This window comes from Amblyraja radiata, chromosome 15, assembly GCF_010909765.2.
Source record: "Amblyraja radiata isolate CabotCenter1 chromosome 15, sAmbRad1.1.pri, whole genome shotgun sequence".
Lineage (NCBI taxonomy): Eukaryota > Metazoa > Chordata > Chondrichthyes > Rajiformes > Rajidae > Amblyraja > Amblyraja radiata.
Window position 1 is genome coordinate 29552854 of NC_045970.1, and position 19894 is coordinate 29572747.

General features: G+C 38.3%; 1 protein-coding gene across 1 annotated transcript in view; it reads left to right on the forward strand.

Moving 5' to 3' along the window:
• Positions 1 to 19894, forward strand: part of ccdc172 (coiled-coil domain containing 172) — a 58559-nt gene that overhangs the window by 11117 nt on the left and 27548 nt on the right. Inside the window, exon 2 of the mRNA XM_033033946.1 lies at positions 8341 to 8457. Coding sequence (XP_032889837.1) covers positions 8422 to 8457 — 36 coding nt within the window. The 5' untranslated portion in view covers positions 8341 to 8421. The remainder of the gene's footprint in view (positions 1 to 8340; positions 8458 to 19894) is intronic.

Consider the following 19894-nt stretch of genomic DNA (forward strand, 5'->3'; position numbering starts at 1 on the left):
CAAGAAAAGAGCGCTGTTCATTGAGACAAAGAGAATACTGAAGGATGTACCTGATCTGAAATACAGCTTGTTTTACCCCGCAAGACTAAGAGTCCTCTACAAGTCCAAGGAGCACTTTTTTACAGACCATGAAAAAGCACTGGAATATGCCAAAGAAGTCAGTAACATGACCACAGACGGAAGAATTTACATTACTCCTTAGGAGTCAAGCCAGATCTAAAAGGACCTTTAAAGTTCTTTTAAGAGCTTTAAGGACATTCGGAAACCGAAATGGACGGAGGACATTGGATAAAACCGTGATCTTTGTATTTTTGTTTATTAATCAATATTATTATCTGTATATTCATGCCTAACTATATATGTAACAACTAATACTTATTAAATATCTATATTACCACTAAAATTATTAACATTAACATTTCTCATAAAAATTTAATACTGTATATGATTGATAACAATGATTAATAATAAATAGTCTTCGATTAACGTAGAAATGAATTACATACTTATATTATATAGGAAGATATGCAAGAGGTAAATTAGATTACGTCATTAAAAAAGTTTAACGGTTTTTCTCTTTATTTTTCGATTTAAAATTAAATTTATAGATTTAGCGAAAAAATCAATATGATATGTGAGAATAATAACGTTGGGAATTTTTGCTGTTTTTGAACTTTTCTTCAGGGTTACGTGTTTATGTATGTATGCATATGGGTATATGTGTATATATATGTATATATATATATATGTATATATATATATATATATATATATATATATGTGTGTATATTGTGTGTGTGTATGTATGGATATGTAAATAAGTTTGTTACTCCCAAAGAAGTTATTTGAATGTTAGAAATAATCTTTTTTTTTCTTCTTCGGGCACGGAGCTGGAAATTTTTTTTTTTTACAAAGGCTACGGAAGTCTTTAGAATTCTAGCCACGTTAGTGTGGCTATCACTAACTACACTAATTGTAGATGTAGTTCTTTTTCTTTCACCCTATACTAACCAACTCTATCACTTTTTTTACTTTAAATATTTTTATAATTTAATGTTTGAATGGAAAAATAAGATTAATACAAGGAGATGTGTTCGGAAGAGCGATGTATATGATTTTAAATTCATCTATTTGAGGTTCGGGAGCAGGGTCAGGTTCTATGTGTTGTACCTTCTGCTCGGTTATAGACCACCTTAGAAACAATATGCAAGATGTTAATATGATAAGAGGGGGTCAGGGAATAACATTTTGTAGTTGGAATGTCAAGGGAATTAATGAACCAATTAAGAGAGGTAAAGTTTTGGCACATCTAAATTTAATCAAAACAGATATAATATTTCTACAAGAAACACACCTTAAAAAGGAATCTCAACATAGACTTAAAGCTAAATGGATCGCTGAATCATATCATTCCTCCTTTTCCCATAAGTCCAGAGGAGTTGCAATACTAATTCGTAAAGGAATACCTTTTAAGAACTCTTCAACAATAGTGGATATTGATGGTAGATATATTATATTAGTTGGAGAGTTAAATGGAGAAAAAGTGATTCTTCTTAATGTTTATGGGCCTAATTTTGATAACCCCAAGTTTTTTAATAAAACATTTAATAAAATTCCTGAATTTACACAATATAAATTAATAATTGGAGGAGACTTCAATTGTACATTAGATCCATACTTAGACAGATCATCAAGGCAAAAAAAAGTAAAATCTCAATCAAGTGTATTTCTAAATTCATTTATTAATACCACTAATATTAAGGATGTCTGGAGAATAGAAAACCCAACGGGACGGGAATATTCATTTTATTCACCAGTACACAAAACATACTCAAGAATAGATTATTTTTTAGTTGACTCTACGTTTATCCCATTTATTTATAATTCAAAATACCATAACATTATAATCTCAGATCACGCACCTGTAACATTCATGATTAAATTAAATGGAATGTCCGAGAAACAAGCATATTGGAGATTTAACCCACAAATTTTGAACGAAAGATCATGCCAGGAATATATTATTAAACAGATTCAAATATTTTTTGAGGTAAATGACAACCCTGACACACCTATTTCTCTTATGTGGGAAACGTTTAAAGCGTATGTTCGAGGTACATTAATTTCTGCTCAAGCATTTTATAATAAAGAGAACAGGATTAAGCAACAAACATTGGAAATTGAAATCAAGCAACTAGATATAGAAAATGCGAGAATGCCATCTACTTTAAAACATAATAAAATTGCGGTATTGAAATATAAATTAAATAAAATGTATTCAGAACAAGTAATAAAACTTTATCAAAAAACCAAACAACTACATTTTGAATTTGGAGACAAACCACAAAAATTATTAGCACGTCAATTGCGAAAAATGGGAGGGGAAAAAACAATTCATAAAATTAGAACAGAGACAGGAGAATTATTAAAAATGCCCAAGGATATAAATGATAGATTTCTCCAATATTATCATAACCTTTATTCAACTAAAACCGTAGCACAATCAGAAGGAATAGCAGATTTTTTAATAAAATGTAATTTAAAAGGTTTAGATTCAAACGATAGAGAATTATTAGAAAGGGAGATTACGATAAAGGATATTGAGGAGTCTATTGGCTCTTTAAAAAATGGTAAAGCAGTAGGACCAGATGGTTTAGGTTCCGAATTTTATAAAATATTTTATGATTTGCTTAGCCCACGTTTACAAAGACTGTATGAGTATATATATACTCAACAGAAACTTCCAGACACTTTAAATGAATCAATAATAACACTTATTCCTAAAGCTGATAAAGATCTGGAAGACCCGGGATCATACAGAGCAATTGCACTTTTAAATACAGATCAGAAAATTTTAACTAAAATACTAGCGCATAGATTAAGTACAGTGATGAATAAATTAATACACCCTGACCAAACAGGCTTTATTCAGAAACGGTACTCATATTATAATCTAAGAAGATTATTTAATATTATATATTCTAAGAGAATTATTAATGAAGATCTAGCAATAATTTCACTTGACGCTGAAAAAGCATTTGATCAGGTCGAATGGCCTTATTTATTTTCGGTGATGGAAAATATGCAGCTAGGGGAGAAATTCTGTACATGGATAAAACTGTTATATACAAATCCCACGGCTAGAATATTTACAAACCAAAGGTTGTCACCTAAATTTAGCCTATCTAGAGGTTGTAGACAAGGATGCCCATTATCTCCATTATTATTTGCGCTTGCTATTGAGCCACTGGCAGAAAGAGTTAGGGGGCATCCGGAAATACATGGGTATAACACAAAGGACACAGTGAATAAAATTTCTCTATACGCAGATGATGTATTAATTTACATTACAAAACCAGAAATTAGTATTCCAAACTTATTAAAGCTAATAACCCAATTTGGTTCACTTTCAGGATACAGAATAAATTGGAATAAAAGTGAAATTATGCCAATAAGGGAACATAACAAACAGACAATACAACAATTTCCATTTAAAATAGTAAATGAAAAATTTAAATATCTAGGTATTTATGTAACTAAGATATATACATCATTATTTAAAGCAAATTTCCCCCCATTACTGAACAAACTACATAAGAATATTCAATACTGGAAAACACTTCCTATCTCAATGGTAGGCAAAATCAATGCCATAAAAATGATTTTTTTTACCGCAAATATTATATCTTTTTCAGACAATTCCGATATATCTGGCAAAAAACTTTTTTTTTAAATTGGACTCTATTAATGATTTTATCTGGGATTATAAGAATCATAGGATAAACAAAAGACACTTGTGTAAATCAAAAATAAATGGAGGCTTGGTTTTACCCAATTTTTTGTTTTATTTCTGGGCAGTTAACATTAAAAATATGAATTTCTGGTTGGAAGAAATAGATCATCAACCAGACTGGTTAAAAATGGAAAAGGAAGATTGTTTACCTTTTGATATCGGTTCGATATTATTTGCTACGTCTAAATTAAACAAAAAAATTTATAGGGAAAACCCTATAATATTTAGTGCTATACGAATCTGGAAACAATTAAAAAAGACATTAAAATTAGATAATTTATCACTTTTTCTTCCAATTGTGAATAATCCTTTGTTTAAGCCTTCATGGTTGGACGGGGGTTTTACACAATGGAAGAATTATGGAATTAAAAATATGGGACAACTTTACAAGGAAGGCACTTTTCTGACATTTCAGGAATTGCAACAGACTTATGGACTTCGAGGAAATGATTATTTCAGATATCTTCAACTTAGAGATTATGTAAAATCGAACTCCCAAAATTTTCGAATTAGAAATTCAGAAATTCTTGATGAATGTTGGAACAAACATCCTAATACAGAAAAATTAATATCTTATATATACAATATCTTATTAGACAGTGACATTCCCTCGACGGACTTACACAGACAAAAATGGGAAAAAGAATTAAATCAAGTAATAACGAAAGATACTTGGGAAGAAAGTTTGCAACACATACATCAGTGTTCACTAAACGCCAGACATTCTCTAATACAATTTAAAGTAATACATAGGTTACATTATTCAAAAACAAAACTACATAAAATTTTTCAACATATCTCACCTATATGTGATAAATGTCAACATTTAGAAGCTACATTATCTCATATGTTTGCAAACTGTATAAAAATTAAAAAATTCTGGGTAAATATTTTTAGTATAATATCTAAAGTAACCAGCACACAATTGGACCCAGATCCAAAATTAATAATACTCGGAATATTAGAATTAAATCAAACACTTAGAACAACACAAAGAAACTTTATTGATTATAGTTTAATAACAGGAAAAAAATTAATTCTAAAATTTTGGAAAGGACCTACGGCCCCCACAATCAAAATGTGGATTATAGAAATGACGGAGACCTTAAACGTGGAAAGAATCAGATTTTCCCTGTTGGACAAACAGGAATTATTCGTTGGAACATGGTCTCCTTTTATTGATTACTTAAAGGGTCAGAATGGTTCAGCACAGGAACCTGACTAGCACGCGGGCTAAAGAATGGATGAAATACTATACTCTGAAATGTACGAATATATCTCGAATGAAGTCTTTTTTGTTTTAATAAATTTTTCCATTCTTCTTTAACTACCTTTTTTCTTTTTGTTTTTTTTTTTTTGTTTTTCTTCTCTTTCTTTTCTTTCTTTACTTCATCTATCTCTTTAGTTCTATCTAGTTTAAAAAAAAAAAAAAAAGGCAAAAAGTATTGGAGACAATGTAATAATAATTGACAATATTATCAATTTAAAAATGTAAGACTGTAATGATGTAATTTGGTTATGTACCTATCTCCAATAAAAAATATTTTCAAAAAAAAAAGAAAAGAAATAGCTGCTATCAACAAAAATACTGATGCCTCAAGAAACTCACGTGAATCTGATTTCAATATCTGTGCAACATAACAACTGAATCGGATTGAACATTTATCCTGATAGAGCTATTAATTTTTTGAGATGCTTTGAAAAATAATGATCCAATATATCATCAGTAGCTCATATATTCAAGATAAATTAAGATTACAGCATATTTAATTGAATGTTACTATTTGTCATTAGTACTAAATAGTATTACGGAGGTGGATAATTTTAAGTTCTTCTGCAAGTTCGGCAAAATGACTGCTGTGATTTAGTAATAACAATGGTGTACTTATTAACAAATTCTTGTTCGGCATGTCATTTTACCTTGGTTTTTATTGGTGTTCCAAAATAAAACTGATGGCAAATTCTGTATTAGTAATGCATTTATGGTTTATATTGGCTTTTTCAACATCTCTTTAAAGAATTACAAACTGCTGATTGCACATTTTGCATGATGATATTTTGGTATTCATGGAATTTAAACATTTCCATTTAGGTACACTGAACCTTTGCAAATAAGTGTAAATATTTGTTTAAACATCCAATCAATAGTGCCTAAGGGAAATGTTATCACAACATACAGTAATCTCCAAGCTTTTTTCAGCACAGAAACTAGCCATTTAACCCAACATTTTAAATATTTACTAGACCAAGTGCAGACCAGTTGGGTCTGTTCCCCCAACGTGTGATTGCGGGGGAGGGGGGGTCGGCATGCGGCATCACATACACTAACTACCCCCCCCGCACACATGCTAACTACCCCCTTGATATATTAATGTTATTAATTTGCACCTTTTACCCCATAACCGCCCTATCCACTGACGCATAGCCCCCAACTCACAGGCGCAGAGAGAGAATGGGGAAAGACAGATAGAAAGGGGCAGGGAGAGGGGTTGGAGGGGAGGAGGAGAGGGGGGGAGGAGGGGTGAGGGAGATGGGAGGAGGGAGAGGCGGAAGGGAAGGGAGGAGAGGGAGGGAGGGTGAGAGGTGGGGGGGTGGGGAGGGGATCGGGTGGAGGGAAGGGGGTAGGGGATGGGTGGAGGGGGGGAAGGGGGTTTAGGGGAGGGTGGGGGAGGAGAGGAAGGGGTGAGAGATGGGGAGAGACAGAGCGAAATGCAACCGTGCGTCACTCGTTCGGAATGTTCTGGAAATGAAGCGTCCACGTCTCATGCACGAAAGCTGTTGGCAGCTCTATGGAATTCAGGGAGGCCCTCCACACACACACACACACACACACACACACACACACACACACACACACACAGCGGGTCCGATCTAAGCTGTCAATGAAGACAGCAAATTTTTTTTTTTAAACTGTCTTTGAAATTAATAGTTAATGTTAAGAATTAGTGATGTTAAGTGAGAAATAATTCAATTCAATTCAATGAAAAACAATGGAATCAACATCCTGGCAGGCTGGGGGGCAGAGCCGGGCGGGGCCAGGAAGCAGTTGGGCCAGGTGCAAAGGCATTGTGAGGTCAGCGGGCGGGGCCACCAGGCAGGCGGGGTGTGGGGGCAGGGCCGGGCGGGGCCATGAGGCAGTTGGGCCAGGTGTAAAGGCATTGTGAGGTCAGCAGCTGGGCAACCTTAATATTAAAAAAAAATGTCAGTTTGGTTATAAATTTTAGTAAATATGTCGGGAAATAGTCGACCAAATTTATCGAGGATTGAATTTTTGAAACCATAAGGAAATTTTCTACCAGAAGATGTAAAAATGTCTATGTTATTGTAACTCAGCAGCTGGGTGGCGGTGACGTGAGATGTCACTGTGACTCATGCAGCAGTTTGATTTTAGTGGGACCATGTGAAGGTTCCAATCTCCCACCCCTGTCCCATTGTGATGTCATATATGTAAATGGGATCCATTGTGATTGGACATGTGAGGTGGCACTGTGACTCATGCAGCAGTTTGATTTCTTTTTTAAATTATGTTTTGTGAACAATTTTATTCAAAATCTGGGGAAATAATCGACTGAGGTTAGAGAGGAATGGATTTATGAAATCATAAGTTAAAACTTTACCGAAATAGTAAAAAATCTCCACGTTTTTGGATCTGGTTTTCGAAGAGATTTGTTTCAAAGGCAAAATGACATACACCCACACACACACACACACACAGAGTTTAAAAAAAAAATAGATAGATAGATAGATAGATAGATAGATAGATAGATAGATAGATAGATAGATAGATAGATCTCAACCATATCCATGGTAATAAATTCTAACCCACCGTTCTATGTATGTGTATTAAAAGTTTATGTGTGTTCTTTTATCTCTCTCTCTCCTCCCCTCCAAGGTTAGTTCTGTTTGCCGTTATTTTCTTCAGTTTTGAACAAGCGTTTTTTTTTTTGCATTGTCAATGAACTTGATGCTTAAACCAACTTTGCCAGATGTATAATTTGCTTTTATCTCACTCACAAGTACAAATTACATCAAATAGTACAAATTATCCCTGTGTACACTACGCTCTTTTGTAACACTGCAAAATACCCGTTTCTTATCGAATTTCAAAGAATAAAATTCACACAATCTATTACCCAACTCAAACAGGACAGCTTATTAGCCCCTCCCCCTCCCTGCCTGCCCCTGTTCTACGTCAGTGTGCCAGTAATCATCAAGTGTGAATGTCAACAGATATAATTGTACCTATTTCTGCAAAACTAATTTCTGTGAGAAGCAGCACACAATATCTGTGCATATTATCTTTTAATGCAGTGGGTTTTTAATTGAAATGTCAATAAACGTCTTATTTGTGCCATGAAACACCTTGCTGTACTGTAATAGTGTTGGAAAAATGTTTTTTCCTACTGTGACTGGAAAAAAGAGTCATGACTTAATGTACAGCTTGCAGTCAATATCTAGGTTCATCTCTTGCCTCATTCAACTATACTCATGAATCTTTGAGAATTTTAGGATATTCCATCTTTATCTAACATTATATTTATAAAAAGGTAAAGGATCTTTCAGAAGAATATTTCCATTTGGATCGGCTGAAGAAGCAGGAAGAGGGCCTGAAGAAACAACGGGAGGAGATGGTTAAAGAGAATAATATCTACTTAGAAAATCTAGTAAGACTTCTTAACCTTCTACTAATTTTGTTGTAACTTTGTTAGTAACATCAGAGCTCGAAAATTAGCGGTTGCCCGGGTGCCAATGGCGACCTAACGTCCCGCCGGGCAACCTAAAACTCGTGTAATTTTGCCCGGCTTGGCAAGCACCCGGGCCACCTATTGTTTAATTCTGATCGGGCCCCCCTCTCTATCTCTCTCTCTGTCACTCTCCGTCTCCGCCCGCCATCTGTATCCGTGTCCGGGTCTCCGTTCTCCACTCGCTCCTCATCTGTCGGCACCGCCGGCCGCCTTGCACATGCGCACTGCCACGGCCTGCACATCCTCCCCTGCACATGCGCACAACCACGGCCAGCACATCATCGGCCATGGTTGTGCGCATGTGCCGCCCTGCACATGCGCACTCCCACGGCAACTGTTCGGCGTCAGGCATTTTCTCCCGCCCTTTGCATTGTGGGAGATCTGGCCACCATTGCTGTCCGGTGGCCACCTCGCCGCGACCGTTGAAAACCAACGCAGAATCACTCCCTGTAGCTGGAGCAACTCCTTTTTCTTCTTGGATTCCTGGTCCTCCAAAAATATTCCAAATGGAATTTAAACTGTAATGGACCCACCACCACCAAACTCTGTAAAATAACAGCCTATTGCAGTTTATCTGTTTATTTATTGTGTATATATATATATGGTTTATAGTATATAGACACACTGAACTTTTATCTCCTGTTCTGTATTATGTTTACATATGCTGTTGTGATGCAGCAAGCAAGAATTTCATTGTCCTATCTGGGACACATGACAATAAAACTCTCCTGACTCTTGACTTGGACTTAAGCAAAAAAGGGTTCTTGGGGAAAAAAGAGCTACCTTAAATTTAGTTGCGTCTGGTTGGGTAACTATGGTAGGGTGAAGACTATTCCATGCTTTAATTGTGCGGGGGAACTCCATGGAGCAGCCAGCATCTCTGGATAGGAGAAATTGGGTGATGTTTCGGGTGAAGACCCTTCTTTAGATTTCCTCTGGTTTTAGTGTTTTTAGTTTTATTTGAAGATACAGCGTGAAAACAGGCCCACTGAGTCCACGCCGACCACCGATCACCCGTACACTAGTTCTATCCCAAACATTAGCGACGTGAGTCAAGAGTGTTTTATTCTCCCAGTTAGAACAATGTAATCCTTACTTGCAGTGCACAACAGAATATGGAAACATAGTACTTACGAGGCTAATTGGGACCCGTTGGGTCCCAGAATCACACTCCCAGGGTTGGCCCCCAAACGCAATATTCCACCTCTCCACCAATTCTAATATTGGTGGCCAGTGTGGGGGCTTTCTGGAGCGGTAGTATGGGTGTTGTGGGCTGAAGGGACTGGTTTCCAGAGGGCTAGTATGGACATTGTGGGCTGAATGAATTCTTGGGCTGGCGGCGCAGTCACTCAAGCCTGTTGTGCTGGCAGCTAACTCACTCACGGCTGGTGAGCTGAAAGTGGACTCACGGTTCCTTGAAATTCCATTTCAAGCAGGGTGCAAGGCCAGCAAATTCAAGTGCAGTTTCATACCATTTCAAGCAGGGTGCAAGGCCACTAAAGACAGCGAGTCGTGACCTCTCCCTCCTCCATTTTGCAGAGACTGAGCCACGGCCACACTTCTGGGTTTTATAGTCCCCCCCCTCCCACCAGAAGGGGCGTGGCCTTCATGGCGTCATTAACAGGAGAGAGAATCGCAACATTTTTAAAACACTAATAAGTCTTATTTTTCATCGATGGGAAAAATCCTCTGCACCTGATGAGCGGAGGAGGACTCTGAGTAAGATGGCCTAAAAACACAGCCGTAAGTGGTAGCGTTTTTTCTAAAATCAATATAAAGCACAGACAGGAAGTGGTCTAGATTAGACTTTTAATTATATAGAAGGCAAGGCAACTTTAATTAGGCAAGGCAACTTTAATTAGGCAAGGCAACTTTAATTGGGCAAGGCAACTTTAATTAGGCAACACAGCTTCAGCATTTCCAAACCAAAGACAACACAGCTTTAACATTTCCAAACTATATTTTCAAACCACATTAAGGGCACTCACAGGTCAGTAAAACCACTCACAATTTAGTAGACATGTGTTCAGTGTTATTCACAGCTCAGACTGAGAGACATGATCCTCTCGCTCCCCCATCTTGCAGAGACTGACTGAGGTACTCAACACTTCTGGGTTTTATAGTCCCTCCGGAAGGGGCGTGGCCTTCTGTAGAGAGAATCTCAACATTTGTTAAACACTAATAACTCTTTTATTTTTCATCAATGGGAAAAATTCTCTTGTCCTGTGCAGCAGAGGGGGACTCCGAGTAAGATGGCCAAAAATCACAGCCGTAAGTGGCAGCGCTTTTTCTAAAATCAAAATACAGAACAGGAAGTGGTCAAGTTCAGACTTTTAGTAATATAGACTAGACTAAGTGGAACCCGTTGGGTCCCAGCATCACACAGGAGGGCTGGTCATCCAATGCAATATTCCACCTTTCCACCAATTCTAATATTGGTGGCCAGTTGGGGGGGGGGGGGGCTTTCTGGAGCGCTAGTATGGGTGTTGTGGGCTGAAGGGACTGGTTTCCAGAGGGCTAGTATGCAAATTGTGCGCCAAATGGATTCTTGGGCTGGCGTCTCAGTCAATCAAGCCTGTTGTGCTGGCAACTCACTCACTCACGGCTGGTGGGCTGGTAGTTGACTCACGGCTAATCCTTGAAATTCTATTTCAAGCAGGGTATAAGGCCACCAAATTCAAGTGCAGTTTCATACCACTTCTAGCAGGGTGCAAGGCCACCAAATTCAAGTGCAGTTTCATACCATTTGAAGTAGGGTGCAAAGCCACTAAAGACAGCGAGTCGCGACCTCTCCCTCCTCCATCTTGCAGAGACTGAGCCACACCCACATTTCTGGGTTTTATAACCCCTCCCCCCCACCGGAAAAGGTGTGGCTTTCATGGAGTGATTGACAGGGGAGAGATTCTCAACATTTAAAAAAAAACTAATAACACTTTTATTTTTCATTGATGGGAAGAATTATCTGCACCTGCTCAGCGGAGGGGGACTGAGTAAGATGGCCAAAAATCACAGCCGTAAGTGGTAGCGTTTTATCTAAAATCAATATACAGTGCAAACAGGAACTAAGTGCATTTACAGTAGTGCCTTTCAACTTCAAGCCAAAGCACGCACGCCACCATTTGCAGTAAGTAGTGCATTTCAACTTCATGCCACCATTTGCAGTAAGTAATGCCTTTTAACTTCAAGCCAAAGCACCCAAGCCACCATTTGCAGTAAGTAATGCCTTTCAATTTCAAGCCAATGCACCCAAGCCACCATTTGCAGTAAGTAGTGGCTTTTAACTTCAAGCCATTGCATCCAAGCCACCATTTGCAGTAAGTAGTGACTTTCAACTTCAAACCACACCCAATGCACACCCAAGCCACAATTTGCAGTAAGTAGTGCCTTTCAACTTCATGCCACCATTTGCAGTGCCTTTCAACTTAATGCCAAAGCACCCAAGCCACCATTTGTAGTAAGTAGTGCCTTTCAACTTCAAGCCAATGCACCCACGCCCCCATTTGCAGTAGGTAATGCATTTTAACTTCAAACCATTGCACCCAAGCCACCATCTGCAGTAAGTAGTGCCTTTCAACTTCAAGCCACACCCAAGCCACCATCTGCTGTAAGTAGTGCCTTTTAACTTCAAGCCACCATTTGCAGTAATTAGTGCTTCAACTTCAAGCCAAAGCAACCAAGCCTCCATTTGCAGGAAGTAGTGCCTTTCAACTTCAAGTCAAAGCTCCCAAGCCATTATTTGCAGTAAGTAGTGCCTTTCAACTTCATGCCACCATTTGCAGTAAGTAGTGCCTTTCAACTTCAAGCCAAAGCAACCAAGCCACCTTTTGCAGTAAGTAGTGCCTTTCAACTTCAAGCAAAAGCAACCAATCCACCATTTGCAGTAAGTAGTGCCTTTCAACTTCATGCCACCATTTGCAGTAAGTAGTGCCTTTCAATTTCAAGACACACCCAAGCCAAGCCAACCAGGGGAGTGCGGTGGGGGGCTTTCTGGAGCGCTAGTATGAACCATTTTAGAACCAATAGTCATTTTGTTGCATGCTTTAGAACCAATAGACATTTTTGCAAGCTTTAGAACCAATAGACATTTTTGCAAGCATTTTAGAACCAATAGACATTTTTTTGCAAGCTTTAAAACCAATAGACATTTTTTTGCCAGCTTTAGAACCAATAGACATATTTTTGCCAGCTTTAGAATCAATAGACATATTTTTGCAAGCTTTAGAACCAATAGACACATCTTTTTGCCAGCTTTAGAACCAATAGACATTTTTTTGCAAGCTTTAGAACCAATAGACATTTTTTTGCAAGCTTTAGAACCAATAAAGACACTTTTTTGCAAGCTTTAGAACCAATAAAGACACTTTTTGCAAGCTTTAGAACCAATAAAGACACTTTTTGCAAGCTTTAGAACCAATAGAGACACTTTTCGCAAGCTTTAGAACCAATAGACATTTTTTTGCAAGCTTTAGAACCAATAAACACATTCTGCCAGCATTTTAGAACCACTAAGGGCACTTACATTTGAGTAGACATGTGTTCAGTGTTATTCACAGCTCAGAGAAACGTGACCCTCTGCCTTCCTCCAGCTTGCAGACACTGATTGAGGCATACACACTGGTTTTATAGTCCCTCCCCTGCCGCCAGCGGGGGCAGCAGAGAGAATGGGGAATTTTGTAAAATCATTAATATCTCTGTCATTTTTCATCAACTTGAAAAATCCTCTGCACACATGCAGGTTGGTTATTGTAAACTGAGTGGCGGTGTTGTGCGAAGCGATCGTCAAGCCTGCACTTGGTTTCACCGAGGTTGATCATACGCTGAATAATCCAACCAGATTTTTGTTTGGAAGTGGAAAGAAATAATAGAAATTGTGTTCATTGCAACGTGTAAAAAGAGATGAGATACTGTATTGTAATTTTGCTTCATGTCATTGTGGTATAGATCAAGTTCAAGTAAGTTTACTGTCATGTGTCCCTGTATAGGACAATGAAATTCTTGCTTTGCTTAAGCACACAGAAAAATAGTAGGCATTTACTACAGATCATGTCTTGATTGGTGAATATGTTTAGTTTGGGACTTTATTTGAAGCAGAAATAATATGTGAATGCTTCATTGATAATTCATAATTCTGACTGGTAACTACGCACTTCGTTCGAGCACATTATCGCACGCGTCATGCAAGCTCTTAAATGACCACCTAAACTGTCATTTGGCAACCTAAAAACCTGCCGAGGTTGCCCGGCTGGCAACAGGGAAAAAAAGTTAAGTGAGATGCCTGAATATAATATTGCAAGTTGAGATAAGATACAATAAAATCTATGTCAATTAATGCACGGTTCAGTGAATTAAGTTGTCTTTTCAATCTTCCAATTGTATTCCCATTACACATTTTCTTATTGCAGTAATAATTTTGCAATTTAAAAAAAAGAAGGGGATTTTGTGAAGACCTGACTCTATGTACTCTACACAGATTACATGTAAATTTGTACTTGTACATTCATTTTTATTGTTCATGTTTGATATTTTAAATAACTTACATTATGATAGCAGAGTAGACTTGGTGTGCCGAATGGCCTAATTCTGCACCTATGACTTGTATACTCAAGAACTTATAATATGTGCCTGCAATTTACAGAATAAAATTAAAACATTTCTTTTTTTTTCTTTTTTCTTTTATTTTATTAGAAGTAAGTACAATCATATAGCACCAAAGTGCCTAATACATATTTTCATAATACATTTTATGTACAGCTTCTTATTTTTTTTTATTATAATAAAGAAGAATAAGAATAAGAAAAAGAAATTAGATAGTAAAGGATAGAAAAATGTGAGATATATAGTGTGTGAAAAAGAAGAAAAAAGAAGAATGAATGAAGAAAGTTGAAGAAAGGAAAATAGGAAAAAGAGAGTAAGAAATAAAAAAAGAAGTAAGGAGATCATTGTTTATAATCTTGACCATCCCTCGTCCAGTCCTGAAACAGTTAGCTTTTACAATTGAGTTGCACCATATGATTCCAAAGAGACGACAAATGGAGACCAACTCGTTATGAATTGGTCTGATTTATCTATTAGGAGGAATCGCATTTCCTCAAGATGTGCGGTCCAACATGCTTGCGATCCACATTTTAAGCGTTGGTATTGATGTATTTTTCCAAAATTTAAGTGTTAATTTTTTTGCTATTAGTAAACCATAATTAAAAAATAAATTTTGAGATTAGCTCAATTTATTCCCATCTTCCATTACTCCAAATATAATCATTTCAGTATTAGGTTCCATTCTTATCTTGAATAATTTTGTAAATATTTCAAAAATATCACTCCAAAATCTATAAAGTTTTATGCAGGAAACAAAAGAGTGTGTTATAGTTGCGTTTTGGGATAAACATTTATCACAAAGGGGGATATATTTGGATAGAATTTATTCAATCTTGTTTTTGAATAATATAATCTATGTAAAATTTTAAATTGAATTAGATTATGTCTTGCATTAATCGAACATTTGTGAATATATATCAAGTATTTTCCCATGTAACCTTCGTAATTTTTATCATTAATTCCCGTTCCCATTCTTCTCTAAGTACCTCTGTCGATGGTAGGTCTATATTTAAAATACTATTATATAAATATGATATTAATTTTTGTGTCAGCTTTAATATTCATTGCTTCTTCCAATAAGTCAGGAGTTATTTTTTGATATCCTTGTATGTATTTCTTCATGAAATCGCAAATCTGAAGATATTTAAAATATTGGTTGTTTTTCAATTTAAATTTTAATTGTAATTGTTGTAATGATAATAGATTTCCCATTTCATACATATTCCCGATCCTTTTAATTCTGAAACTTTCCCATTGGTTATATGTTTCATCAATAAGCGATGGTTTAAATAAAGGGTTATTCGCTATTGGCATTAACAATGATAAATTTCTTAATCTTAAGGATAATTTTATTTGTTTCCAAATTCTTATTGTATCATGTATAATTGGGTTCTTCTTATATATTGTGTTGTTCAGTTTTTTCGCGGAGAAGATCGTTCCTATATTACAAGGAAAACAATCCTCTTTCTCCATTTTTAACCATTCTGTCTGTTGGGTAGAACTGTCCAACCAATAAATTATATTCTTAATATGCACTGTCCAATAATAATACAAAAAATTCGGGAGTGAAAGTCCCCCGACATCTTTTGGTTTACATAAGTGTTTTTTTTTTATTCTATGTGATCTATAATCCCCAATAAAATTAGTAATATTAGAGTCTAATTTAAAAAAAAAGTATTTTGGTATATATACTGGTATCGACTGAAATAGATATAATAATTGTGGTAGAAAGATCATTTTTATAGCATTTATTCTACCTAATAATGATAAAGGAAGTGTTTTCCAAAATGCAATCAGCATATTAAGTTTATTTAATAAAGGTATAAAATTAGCGTTGAATAATGCTTTATATTTTCTAGTAATCTGAATACCCAAGTATTTAAATTTTTCTGTTGCAATTTTAAAGGGGAACTTCAGTAAGTGTGTAGATTCTTGAGGTTTTAACGTCAAGATTTCACTTTTATTCCAATTTATTCTATATCCAGAAAAGGGCCCGAATTCCTCTATTAAATTTAATAAATTTGGTATGCTCGTTTGTGACTTTGTAATATATAAAAGTATATCATCTGCATATAATGACATTTTATTATTTGAGTCCCTAGTATTATAGCCCTGAATATTCGGATGAATTCTTATACAGTCAGCCAAAGGTTCTATCATAAGGGCAAATAGCAGGGGTGATAACGCACATCCCTGCCTATTACCCCTTGATAATTGAGATTTTTGAGATAACATGTTGTTAGTTAATATTCTTGCCATCGGTTTATCATACAATAATTTTACCCATGTAATAAAATTCTCTCCCATATTAAATTTTTGCAGTACTTTATATAAGTACTGCCACTCTACCTGATCAAATGCTTTCTCTGCGTCCAAAGAAATAATTGATATATCTTCTTCCTCTACTTTATGTGAGTACATTATATTAAACAGGCGTCTCAAATTATTAAATGAGTATCTTTTGGGTATAAACCCTGTTTGATCAGGGTTTATCAATTTACTAATATATTTGCTTAATCTTCTTGCTAAAGTCTTTGCTAAAATTTTCTGGTCTGTCTTTAAAAGTGATATAGCTCTATATGAGCCCGGATCATCTAAATCTTTATTTTTTTTGGAATAAGCCTAATAGTTGATTCTGCTAATGTTTCAGGTAGTATATTTTCTTTAAAAGCGTAAGTATATAAATTAAATAAATAAGGAGTCATTAGCTCATTAAATTTTTTATAAAATTCATTACTAAAACCATCTGGTCCCGGTGGTGTCTTACCATTTTTCAACGATTTTATTGTTTCACCTATTTCTTCGATTGTAATTTGAGCTCCAAGTTCCTCTTGTTCCAAAAGGTCAAGTTTTGGAAGATTACAGTTATCTAAATTTTTTTTAATTTTACTATCTTCTATTTTAGTTTTAGATGTATATAAATTTTGATAAAATTGAGCAAATCTGTTATTAATCTCTTTAGGTAGTATTAGTAATTCACCTTTCTCTGATTTAATTTTAGTTATAGTATTTTCCTTTTCTTGTTTTTACAATTGGCGAGCTAAAAGCTTATGTGGTTTGTCACCAAACTCAAAATGTTCCTGTTTTGTAATTTGGAATAATCTTATTACTCTTGACGATAAAATTCGATTAAGTTTAAATTTCAGTAATATTATCTTATTATGTTTATCTGTAGTGCAAGCTTTAGCATTATCTAACTCTAACTGTCTGATTTCTTGTTCTAACAACATTTGTTCTGTCTTATTTTTATTTTGAAAAATTTGATATGAAATTATAATTCCTCTAATAAATGCCTTAAAAGTTTCCCATAATAAAGAAGGCGAAGTACCTGGTGTATCATTTGTATTAAAAAAAAGTTTCATTTGGTGTTTTAAATATTGATAGCCTTGTAAGTCATTTAAGATATGTGTATTAAACCTCTAAAAAGATTTTTTACCCGGCATTCCCTCGAATTTTACTGAAAATGTCAACGGAGAGTGATCAGAAATATTACTAATGTGGTATGTTGGATTCATTGTATATGGCATTAATTTCATATCCACTAAAAAATAATCAATTCTTGAATAAGTTTTATGTACTGAAGACTAAAACGAGTATTCCCTTCCAACTGGATTAGCAGATCTCCATATATCTATTATATTAATATTTTTTATATATGTATTTAGAAGTTCACTAGTCTTAGATTTTAAATTACTCCTCCTTTGTTTTGCTGATTTGTCTAGATATGAATCTAAAACACAGTTGAAGTCCCCCCCCCCCCCCCCCCCCTATTATCACATTTTGGTAATTAAACTCTGATATTGTGGCGGCTCCCAAGGGTCGTGCCATCATACTGTTGAACCCCTCGGCACGGGAGTGGTTCAGTCCGGAGGCGGCCCTTAGCCAGAGGGTTTAAAGGCAGGGGTTTGGGTGCCATCTTTCTCTTGTTTGGTCTTCCCTACAACCGGGAGGAACATAATTAAAGGTGCCTCTCAAAACACTGGACTTCGTGCTTCCTTTTGAGACCCACGCACCACATTGGTGACCCCCGACGCTCCATTGGCGTCATGATGGAGAGAAGACAAAGCCCTACCTCCTCACAGGCTGGCCCGGCCCTGTCTCTGGACGCGGTCTCGGTGAAACTGCCCAACTTCTGGACCACCCGGCCGCTCATCTGGTTCCAGCAGGCGGAGGCCCAGTTCAACCTGCGGGGCATCACGGTCGATGCCACCCGCTTCTATTACCTGGTGGGGGCCCTCGACCAGGACACGGTTGAAGAGGTCATGGACTTCCTCGCAGCCCCCCCCGGACATTGATAAATATCTCGGCCTTAAGGAGCTCCTGCTGCAGATTTATGGCCTAAGCAGGATGGAGCGTGCTGCTAGGATCCTGCATATGGAGGGCCTAGGCGACCGACGGCCATCTAGCCTCCTAAAGGAGATGGTGGCTCTACTGGATGGGCCCATGCCGTGCCTGCTATTCGAATATACATACCTGCATCTGCTGCTGGCCTACATTCGTCTGCAGCTCACAGACGCCTCCTTTGCTGACCTCAGGGCCCTCGGGAGGCGCGCCGACGCACTGTGGATGGCGCGCCCTGGTGACGTCAGCATGCTGGCCGTCAGCAGAGACGGGGTCGCGCTGAGGCCGACGCGTCCTGATGACGTCAACGCGCTGGCCGTCGGCAGGCGCGCCGATGACGTCACCCCGGCAGCTCCCGATTTCCTCCGGTGGGGCGGGGGAGCTGTGGAAGGAGTGACAGCTCCAGCCCGACGGCCCGTACGATCGCCCCCAGCGGCAGTGAGGGGTACTGCACCTGCAGTCCAGCGCCAGCAAGCTGCAGGCACCGCCAGCGGGAGCAGGCAAGCTCCAAGTAACACGAACATGAGGCGCTGGTGCTATTTCCATCAGCGCTGGGGTGCTGCAGCATGACAATGCCGCCAGCCGTGCACGTTCCCGGGAAACGCCTGGGCCGGCTGCCAATAGTCCCCGCGGCGGCCGGCCAAATTCACCGCCTCTTCGCCTGGGATCGGCGCTCCGGGACCCACTTCCTCGTTGATACTGGAGCGGAGCTCAGCGTCCTGCCCCCTTCGCTGGCCGACATTCGTTCCGGTAAGCGGGGGCCCGTCCTCACCGTGGCGAATGGCAGCCCCATCCGCACATATGGAGTGCGCATGGTTCCGATCGTGTTTGGCTCCTGCCATTTCTCGTGGCGGTTCACCATTGCCGACGTCTCCCAGCCATTGCTCGGGGCCGATTTCCTCCGGGCGCATTCCCTCATGGTGGACGTCAGGCGTCAGCGTTTGGTCAACGCCACTACGATGGAGCCGATCACGTTGCGTTTGTATCAACCGGTGGGACGGCCCCTGGCGTCCGTGGACTCCCGCTTCGCACGGATCTTGGCCGCGTTCCCAGACATTCTGACCCCACAGTTTCGATCATCGACCCCCAGCCACGGAGTGGTACATTTTATCCAGACTACCGGCCCACCTCTCCATGCACGAGCACACCTGGACATTGACCAGCCGGTGCTGGTTGCCCAACCTCGGCCTCGAGGGCGCCCCCCCTTCACGGCTCCCTCCGCCTGTCACTCCACCTGTCCTCCCGCCGGTCCCTCGACCATTCCCTCGACCTGTCCCTCCACCTATGCCTCCGCCAGCCCCACGATCGGCTGACTTCTGCATGCGGGCCGGCCGGGTCGTGCTCCCGCCGGTGCGTTTCGTGCCTCTGGTTCTGGGGGGGGGGGGGTCCTGTGCCGGCTCCCAAGGGTCGTGCCATCATA